This window comes from Choloepus didactylus, chromosome 21 (assembly GCF_015220235.1).
Source record: "Choloepus didactylus isolate mChoDid1 chromosome 21, mChoDid1.pri, whole genome shotgun sequence".
In the NCBI taxonomy this organism is placed as follows: Eukaryota; Metazoa; Chordata; class Mammalia; order Pilosa; family Megalonychidae; genus Choloepus; species Choloepus didactylus.
The window spans coordinates 22849862-22859554 of record NC_051327.1 but is presented as its reverse complement, the minus strand read 5'-3'; the positions used below and the strand labels follow the sequence as shown (position 1 = coordinate 22859554).

The 9693-nt window shown below is 57.4% G+C and overlaps 1 protein-coding gene across 1 annotated transcript; it reads right to left on the bottom strand.

The window, feature by feature from the left end:
• Positions 1 to 5820: 5820 nt before the first annotated feature.
• On the bottom strand, positions 5821 to 9461 carry ACTB (actin beta). The gene is made up of 6 exons (XM_037814144.1): positions 9368 to 9461; positions 8253 to 8381; positions 7888 to 8127; positions 7023 to 7461; positions 6729 to 6910; positions 5821 to 6603 (listed from the first exon to the last, which is right to left on the bottom strand). The coding sequence occupies exons 2-6, from the start codon at positions 8373 to 8375 to the stop codon at positions 6460 to 6462; spliced, it is 1128 nt and encodes a 375-aa protein (XP_037670072.1). The 5' UTR covers positions 8376 to 8381; positions 9368 to 9461; the 3' UTR covers positions 5821 to 6459.
• Between the last annotated feature and the right edge of the window lie 232 nt (positions 9462 to 9693).

The window sequence follows — 9693 nt, the reverse complement described above, 5'->3', positions numbered from 1 at the left end:
ACTTCCGGCGCCTTAACTTACGCACTTCCGCTCGCCCTCAGGCGTGCTCCCCGCGTGGCCGCCATGTTGGGTGCGGCCTCCGCTAAGGCGCGGGGCGAATCGGAAGAGCCAGGAATACCCCCGCGTGGCCCCGGTTCCCGCTTCCTGGCTTTCGCGTTTGCTGTCCCCTCTGCCTGCTAGAGCCACCTGCCAGAGAGGCCTTCCCGGCCACCTTGCGTGAAATAGCACCTCCTCCCCACCCTCCCGTGCACACCTAAGCATGACCTGGGCTGGTTATTTTTCTGCTAGCTCCATCTGACCTACTGCATCTTTTTTTAATTTTACCCCCCACCCCCAATAAAATGTAAGCGGGGGCAGGATCCCCAGTAGCTAGAATCTCCCTGGCATAGGGGGCACTGAATAAATATTTGCTGGGTGGATGAACCAGTGAATGATACGCTCTCACCCCTAAGCCCTTCCATTTACAAAATGTTTACCACTATCGAAAATTGGTGGGAAAAGCTCCTTGGAAAGAAGCGGGCTTGAATCCTGGCGCTGGCTCCTGGGTGGCCCTAAGCAAGTTTCCCATATGTCCGCCTGAGCTTCACTTCCCTCCCCCCTTAGGGAGTCGCGCTCAGGACCGGACTCAGATAAAAGTCGGTTATTCCCATGGCTTATTCCCATGGCGAGGCCTCCGGTGAGCTCCCTCTGGAGCACGGTGGAGCAGGGTGAGCGCCGCAAAGAGCGCACGGTTTAGGCATTAGGTTCACGTTAAGGCGTAACAAAAGTGAGTGTTGCAGGAGGCTTACTATTGGGGCCCCAACAGGGGGGCCCAAACCCCAGGCAAGCACCCAGGGAGATTCACAGAGGCTGGAGCCTCTCCTCCAGGCCTCCTGCGCCTGCTGCATCCCCTCCCTTGCCGGTTCCCTCCGTCCCTGCCAGCCTCCCCACACTCCAGGAAGTGCCCAGACTCTCCCCCTGCCATTTGCACCTGTTGGTAGTCTGTGGCAATGCTTCACCCCAGGTCCTGGCTAGTTCCAGTCAGAACTCGATTGTCACTTCCTGGGAGCAGTTCTTTCCTGTGATTCTTTTTTTTTTTTAATATATTTTTTTATTGTGAAATTTAACATATAGGCATAACAGTGATAACTTTCAAAGTATGATATAACAAGTAGTTAGCAAATTTCAAAAGAATGTTGTGGGTTACAGTTCCACAATTTCAGTAATTTCCTTATTGGGAAATATAACACATATACAGAAAGGTGGTAACTTTCAAAGTACAATTTAGCAAGTAGTTATATAGGTAATTTCAAAGAATGTTGTGAGTTACACTTCCACAGTTTCAGTTCTTTCTTTATTGTGAAATATAAGAAATATATATAGAAAGGTGATAACATTCAAAGTACAATTTAACGAGCAGCTGTAAAGCAAATTGCAAAGAATGTTATGGGTTACATTTCCAACATTTCAGTTCTTTCCTTCTAGCTAGTCTAATACCCTAGGGAAGCTCGTCCTGGGCCAGTGTCTTTGAAGGAACTCTCCTCTTCCTTAAACTCTCCCCACTGCCACCATCAAATCCAGAATGACCTTCAAAAAGGGCAAATCTAACCTTGTTAGGCCTCTGCTCAAGACCCTTCTCTGACTCCTTTCCCACTGCCCCTGGAGTGAAGCCCACGTCCCCAGCATGGCTGATTGGGTCCAGCCTGGGGTGGTCTCCAAGCTCCAGAAACAGAAGGACAGACCCTGTTTCTCCTCCTGGAGGTACATCAACTCTCTGTGCACAGGGCCTTTGCATGTGCTAGTCTCGCAACAACAACCCCAACCTTAGCTAATTTGTCCTCGTCCTCCTCCCAGTATCCTTCTGCAGAAAGCCATCCCATCCCCCAAGACCAGGTTGTATCCCATTTTATCGGCAGTCCTTTAGAATATCCCTTCATCGCACTTATTGCAGTGGATAATTAAATAGTCATTAGTGTAAGGTTTTGGTTAATGTTGAGTCTCCTACCGGGCAGGTGCTGTCCAATGGAACATTCTAGAATGATGGAACTGTTCCCCATCTGTGTTGTCCAGTGCAGTAGCCACTGGCCCACGAGGCTATTGGGCACTCAAAATGTGGCCAGTGCAATGGAGGAACTGAATTATTAATTTTAATTAATTTAAATTTAAATAGCCCTTGTGGCTAGTGGCTCCAAATTGGACAGCACGACAGGCCTGTAAGCTCCGGGAGGGCAGGGGCTAGGTCTCGGCGTCACCTTTGCCTGCCAGCACTTGGCACTGTGTGGCTGCTCAAAATATCAGTCAAACAGTGTCTGGGTTTCCCCGGGCTGCCGTATGACGCTCCACCAGGCAGGCTGCATATAACAGGGCTGTATTGTCCAGCTATCGTGGGGGCCACCGGAAGTCCCAAACCAAGGTGTGAGCAGGACCAAGCCTGCAGCGACCGGGCGGTGCCCTGCCAGTCATCCACCGCCGCCTTTGACTTGTTACACAGCTCGTCTCTACTTCCATCACACAGATGCCTTCTTTCTCTGCCTCTGCCCAAATCTCCTCTCCTTATAAGGACACCAGACATATTGGATAAAGGGCACCCCCATTACAGTTTGATCTCATCTTAATTAATCACATCATCAGAGATCCTATTTCCAAATAGGATCACCCTCACGAAAGCAGGGAATAGGATTTGAACTTGTCTTCTTGGGGAACACGATTCCATCCATAACAGATGATGAATGAGTGAATGAATGAATGAATGGATGGAAGGATCAACTCCGGACATGGGTGTCTGAATGACTTCAGCCCTCCGAGGCCAGTCGAACATCCTTTTCCCAGTATCTCCACCAAAGGAGAGGTTCCCTGGGGCCCCCTCAATGCCCTGCCCCACCCCTTCCCTCTTCCCAGCGCTGAGCTGATGAGCTTACAACCCGCCCCCTGCCCACCCCGGCCTGGGCAGCAGACAACGTCCTGTGCTCCTGAGCCGGGTTCACGTTGGAATCCTGGCTTGAGGCTATCTTATCCCCTAAGCCTCAGTTTCCCCATTTCCGCCACGGTGGAAGCGCTACCCCAAGCAGCCTCCTCGGTCCTCCCCAGGGCCCCCAGGAAGAGGTGTCGGGATAAAGGGGGGGTTCTGGGGCAACAGCCTTTGTCCGGGGACCCCTGCTCTCAAGTGGCTGGTTGGCATGGACTTTTAGCCAGGTGGGGGGTCGCTTGGCAGAGGAGGGACGTCCCAGCCAGGCAGGGCTTGGTTCAGTAGAAAGGTGAACCCCAGGAGCCGCTTCTGCCGCCGAGAGGCTTGGAGAGTGGCACTCGCAGAACTGGGATTCTGCTCTTCCTTGAAACAAGTTTGGGAGAGCCGGTAGAGAGCTGGTACGGGGCGGCAATCAGGGCTTCGCAGGGCTTTGCAGGGCTTAGGGTCAGAGGCAGAACGGGTCAGACTCCAGCTTTATCACAGACAAGTGGGTGACCTGGGGCCAGCCCCTTTCCTCTCCAAGCCTGTTTCCCGGCCTGTAAGCCGGGCACTGAGAGGATGACAGGAGGCCATGTGGCATCCTCCTGGCTTAGAGAGGTCCCAAGATGTTGGACCTTTGCTCCAAGCAAGGCGACAGTTGTCAGCCCAGCTTCTGGCCCTTGGAGGGAGGCGGTGGCGGGGGGGAGCCTCCAAGCCCCTTGAGGTCAGGTGTGCGTCTCAGCCACCCTTCAGAGCCTTTAAAAGGAACTGAGGGTCAGTGGGGCACTTGGTTACAGCCCCCTCTCCCCACATCATTCCCAATATTCCCTTTTTTCAGGTGGGAATCTGTGCAATCACTTGACTTCCTGAGGCCTATCATGACCGGTCCTGCCCTGGAGGCTGGGTCCCATTCTTGGGCCTCTGTCCCCAGTTCACCCAGGCCTCAGTCTCAGGTGTGCCCACCTGCACCCCACCTGTGCAGGTGACGCCCTCTGGCCTCCCAGCAGTTCAAGCACCCTTCCTGCAGGAAGCCAGGAGTGCGGACTCCCCACCCTCACCCCGGTGCACAGCTTTATGATCCTTTACTCCTTTTTGTGGTTAAAAAAAGGCAAAATGATTCCCCTTTCTTCTCTGTCTATACCTCTTAGGTTCTTTTCAACTTCGTTGAGGTGTAACTGACTATGTATAGCATGCAATGTGATGAGTTTTGATAAATATCTGCAACCCCGGAGCCATCACAACCAAGACTGTGACTATATCCAGCCCCCCAGGGGCCTGTGTTCTTTATCCCAGCCTCTGCTTTTCTTTTTCTCACCACAATTTGGAATTACCTTTCTTGCAAGAGCCTCATGAGGGCAGGTGTGTATCTGTTTTGTTCTCCACTGTACCCCCAGGACCCAGCACAGTGCCTGCACAAATAGCCAAAAAGCAATGGTTGGTTGGATGAATGAATGAATGAATGAATGAGATCTGGTTTCCAGACTAACAGCTTGTCCAGGGGAAGGGCTATGTCCAGTTCATCTTAGCAGTTTCAACCCCGGCAATCAGTGGGTGCTCAATAAACATCTGTCAAATGAGCTAACGACTCAAGGTGGAAACTTGGCTGCAGCTTCGAGAGCTTGTAGCTCAGCCCTCCCGAATCAGACAGAAAGGGCCAGAACCGGCCCTGGGAAGAGCTTCCCTCGACAGATCCTCCTTCTAGGAACCTCAATTTGAGCACCGATGGAGGGCGGTCCCTGGGACCCCAGAGCTGCTCTCCCTGTGGACAGGCAAGAGGGCCAACCCTAGATCTCCTGTGGACACTGGACAATTTGCAGGAAACACCAGGGACCGGCCAGGCATTTTCTGTACCAGTCACGTCAACTCCGGGGAAGCTCAGAGAACTGCAGGCTCTTGTTGGATTTTGGAAGCTCCACGAGGTCTCTGAACAGCTTCCTTTCCTACAGACAAAAATGATCAGCTTTGATTAATCATCAAATTACTGAAGATCCCCTTAAACTGGGGTTGCCATTTAACTCCCTGGCAAATGCTGGGTAAATTGGATTCCTTCCGGGACTCTCTGGGAGGTGGTGACAGCGTTTTCAGTGTATTTGGCTAACTCCCACCCCAGGGACCCAGCAGGGATGGCGCCCCCTCCAAGGCCTCAAACCCGGACTGACTTAGGGCCTGGTTTCTGTGCCTCTCCCTCTCTGAAGGGGGCAGTGAGACATCTCCCCTGGGGTCCTTGCCCTCCCTCCCCCCCACCCTCTGCTGAGGTCTGATAAACCTCGTTTTCTTCTAAAATGGCGTATCCAAAAGTTTAAGTCAGGGTGGTAGCCCTAAACTGATCTGGGGTGTCTGCCAGGGGGACCCACCCTCCCAGACCCAACCAGCCAGAATCTGCTCGTTTCAAGGCAGAATCCAGACCTACCCCAGCCATCTGTGCCACCCCGACATCCCCCAACCCCAGGACTCTTAAGATGGGGGGCTTCTTTCTTTGGCTGGGTGGGTTTCGCAGTGGAGTCCCGAATACCAGGTGCATTGGCTCTGGGTGGCCTGGCAGGAAAAGCCAGGTTCTCCCTCTTCAGCTGCTGCCAAACCCCACGAGCCTGTCAGGGCAGATGACAGTCCCCAAGAAGGCGAGCATGGTAAACGTGTGTGGCCTGGGAGCCCCCACTTTCCCTGCCCTGCCATCCCAACAGGACACCTTGTCCATTAAGCAGCCCTCACCAAGGGACCCTCTGCTCAGTGTGAAGGTGCCACCAACCCCAATCCCAGGAGGCACGGGCAGGCTGCACACCTGCATTCCCCTCCACACCTTGCCCTCAGAACCCAGGTGTGGCCATGGGTTTCTCCCTGCAGCCCCCACCTCCCACCGGCCACCACCACCACCACCACCACCACAGAGCCACGCCTCGTTTCTTTAAGGTGTGCACTTTTATTGAACTGGTCTCAAGTCAGTGTACAGGTAAGCCCCGGATGCCTCCGCAACACGACCAACTCCCAGGGAGACCAAAAGCCTTCATACATCTAAAGTTAGAGGACAAAAAGGGGGTGCCACGATGGCGGACCAATCAAAATAAAAATAAAACAAGTATTAAGGCGGAAGATCTTTAAAAAAAAAAATTTTGGATGACACATAATTTACAAGAAAGCAATGCTGTCACCCTCCCCGGTGTGAATGTGGGCGAGGACTGGGCCATTCTCCTTAAGGAGAAGTGGGCGGCTTTGGGGAAGGCAAGGAACTTCCTGTAACAATGCATCTCAAGGTATTTGGAATGACTTATCAAAAAAAAAAAAAAAAAAAAAAAAAAAGGAACAATATACAATCAAAGTCCTCAGCCACATTTGTAGAACTTTGGGGATGCTCGCTCCAACCGACTGCTGTCACCGTCACCGTTCCAGTTTTTAAATCCTGAGTCAAGCGCCAAAACACAAACAAAAAAATAACCAAAAAAAAAATTAAAAAAAAAAAAACAAAGCCATGCCAATCTCATCTCGGTTTCTGCGCAAGTTAGGTTTTGTCAAGAAAGGGTGTAACGCAACTAACAGTCCGCCTAGAAGCATTTGCGGTGCACAATGGAGGGGCCGGACTCGTCGTACTCCTGCTTGCTGATCCACATCTGCTGGAAGGTGGACAGCGAGGCCAGGATGGAGCCGCCGATCCACACGGAGTACTTGCGCTCAGGGGGGGCGATGATCTGGGGAGGGAAGGGGACAGTCCGTTATCCTTGGGACACAGTGTCAAGGGGATGAGGCTGGTACCCAGGACTGGGGACTCAGGCCAGGAGACGGTTGCCTTGACAACCAGCAGGAGGCCCCTCACCTTGATCTTCATCGTGCTGGGCGCCAATGCTGTGATCTCCTTCTGCATCCTGTCAGCAATGCCCGGGTACATGGTGGTCCCACCAGACAGCACCGTGTTGGCGTACAGGTCCTTGCGGATGTCCACGTCACACTTCATAATTGAGTTGAAGGTAGTTTCATGGATGCCACAGGATTCCATACCTAGGGGGAGATGGAGACCAGACTTAAGTTTCCCTGCAGCACAGCCATGGGGGTGGGTGGGAGGGGAGCTGTCTTGCCCTGGGCAGGGCCAGGGGGCCTCGTGGTCACTCACCCAGGAAGGAAGGCTGGAAGAGGGCCTCGGGGCAGCGGAACCGCTCGTTGCCGATGGTGATGACCTGCCCGTCGGGCAGCTCGTAGCTCTTCTCCAGGGAGGAGGACGAGGCAGCCGTGGCCATCTCCTGCTCGAAGTCCAGGGCGACGTAGCAGAGCTTCTCCTTGATGTCACGCACAATCTCCCGCTCGGCCGTGGTGGTGAAGCTGTAGCCACGCTCGGTGAGGATCTTCATGAGGTAGTCGGTCAGGTCCCGGCCGGCCAGGTCCAGACGCAGGATGGCGTGAGGCAGGGCATAGCCCTCATAGATGGGCACAGTGTGGGTGACCCCGTCGCCGGAGTCCATGACAATGCCCGTGGTGCGGCCAGAGGCATACAGGGACAGCACAGCCTGGATGGCCACGTACATGGCGGGTGTGTTGAAGGTCTCGAACATGATCTGCGGGCGGGGGGAGGGCTTGTCAGGCTCGGGAGGTGGCAGGGGCAGCTGGCCACACAGGGGACATGCAGAAAAAGTGCAAGGAACACGCTAAGTGTGCTGGGGCAGGGCATGGGAGGGGCTCTGTCCGTCCTAAGGGGATACACTTAGACACACACCAAGGCAATTTGCACCAGCATCCCTGGCTGCCACCGAGCCAGTGTTAGTACCTAAATCCACAGCACTTTAGGAACACCTAGTCAAAGGACAGACACCAGAAAAGAGGAGAATTTATCTGGGAAAAAAGCAAATAGAACCTGCAGAGTTCCAAAGGAGACTCAGCTCAGAGAAGAGAATCCTACGGAGAATGGCAGAGAGAAGAAAAAGTGAGCCAGGGCAAGGCCCCGCAGGGAGAGGAGGGACGGCGGGCTGCCCCAGGGCACTGACCTGGGTCATCTTCTCGCGGTTGGCCTTGGGGTTCAGGGGGGCCTCGGTGAGCAGCACCGGGTGCTCCTCCGGGGCCACGCGCAGCTCGTTGTAGAAGGTGTGGTGCCAGATCTTCTCCATGTCGTCCCAGTTGGTGACGATGCCGTGCTCGATGGGGTACTTGAGGGTCAGGATGCCTCTCTTGCTCTGGGCTTCGTCGCCCACGTAGGAGTCCTTCTGGCCCATGCCCACCATCACGCCCTGCGGAGGGCGGGGCGGGCTCAGCACCGGCGCGGTCCCCACCCAGGAAGCCGCCGGCCCCCGGGCAGCGGGACCCCCGCCCCGCCCAGCCACCCACCCAGCGATCGCGGGACGGGCCGCCCTACCTGGTGCCGGGGGCGCCCCACGATGGACGGGAAGACGGCCCGGGGGGCATCGTCGCCCGCGAAGCCGGCCTTGCACATGCCGGAGCCGTTGTCGACCACGAGCGCAGCGATGTCGTCATCCATGGTGAGCTGCGGGGCGGGGGGCGCGGCCGTGAGCCGGGGAGGGGCCGCCCGCGCCCGCCCACTTCCGGCCGCCAGGGGGCGCCGGCGCGCGCCCGGCCTCGGGACAAAGGCAGCCCGGCCGGCCGCGCGATTTCCATAAAAGGCAAGTGCGGGTCGGCGGCCGCGCCGCGCGGCAGGAAGCCAGGCCCCGCCCCCGCCCGCTCCGGAGGGGCTCGGCGAGCGCGCGCGCGGCGGCCACACCCTCGGCGGGGGCGCGGGGCGGCGCGCGCAGGCGCCCTGGAGGTCCGCCGGCCCCACCCCTTCCGGGACGAGCGGCCCCGCCCTCGTCCTGCGCCCCGGCCTGGGCCGTGCGCCCCGGCCCTGCCCGCGCGCCCTTGTCCAGCCAGCAGGGTGGGGGCGGTGGAGGGGGGCGCGCGGTCTTACGCACGCGCAGTGGCGCCCCAGCCCCCACCCCGGCCTCGCCGCGCCCACCCCGGGGACAGCAGACGGCCACCTGCCTGCTCGGACAAAGCCCCGGCCGGTCGCCGCAGCCTCCCCCGACCCCAGGACTCCTCGGAGCCGCTCTTCCCTGGCCTATGGTCTCGGATCCCAGAACAGGGAGGGTATCTCGCTTGCCACCGGCGACGTGGGGCCGCGGCTGGAGGCCAAGTGGACGCTGCCACGGGGTGCTGCGTGGGGGCGCGGGGACCCTGCCTGGGCGCCGGCCATCAGTGCGCGGGGACCCTGCTGGGCGCTCGCCATCCATACGCAAGGGACCTTGCCTGGGCGCTCGCCATCAGCGCGCCGGGACCCTGCCTGGGAGCTCGCCATCCATACGCGGGGGACCCTGCCTGGGCGCCGGCCACCAGGGCGCGGGGACCCTGCCTGAGTGCCGGCCATCAGCACGCCGGGGACCTTACTACGGCGCCAGCCATCAACGCGCGGGGTCCCTGCCTGGGTGCTCGCCATCGGCGCTCGGGGACCTGCCTCAGCGCCCGGCCGGGGCGGCCTACCTTTGAGGTGGCGGGTGTAAACCGGTAGTGGCAGCGGCGGAGCGGCGAGAGGCCTGTGCTCGCGGGGTGGACGCGGTCTCGGCGGTGGCTGTGCGTCGCGCCGCCGGGTTTTATAGGACGCGGCTGTGGCGGCTCGAGCCATAAAAGGCAACTTTCGGAACGGCGCGCGCTGATTGGCCCCGCGCCGCTCACTCACCGGCCTCGCCGCACAGTGCAGCATTTTTTTACCCCCTCTCCCCTCCTTTAAAAAAAAAGAAGAGGGAGCGAAAGAGCGTGAGCGAGATTGAGGAAGGGAGGGGGGAGGAGGGAGAGAGTTTGGGCTTTGG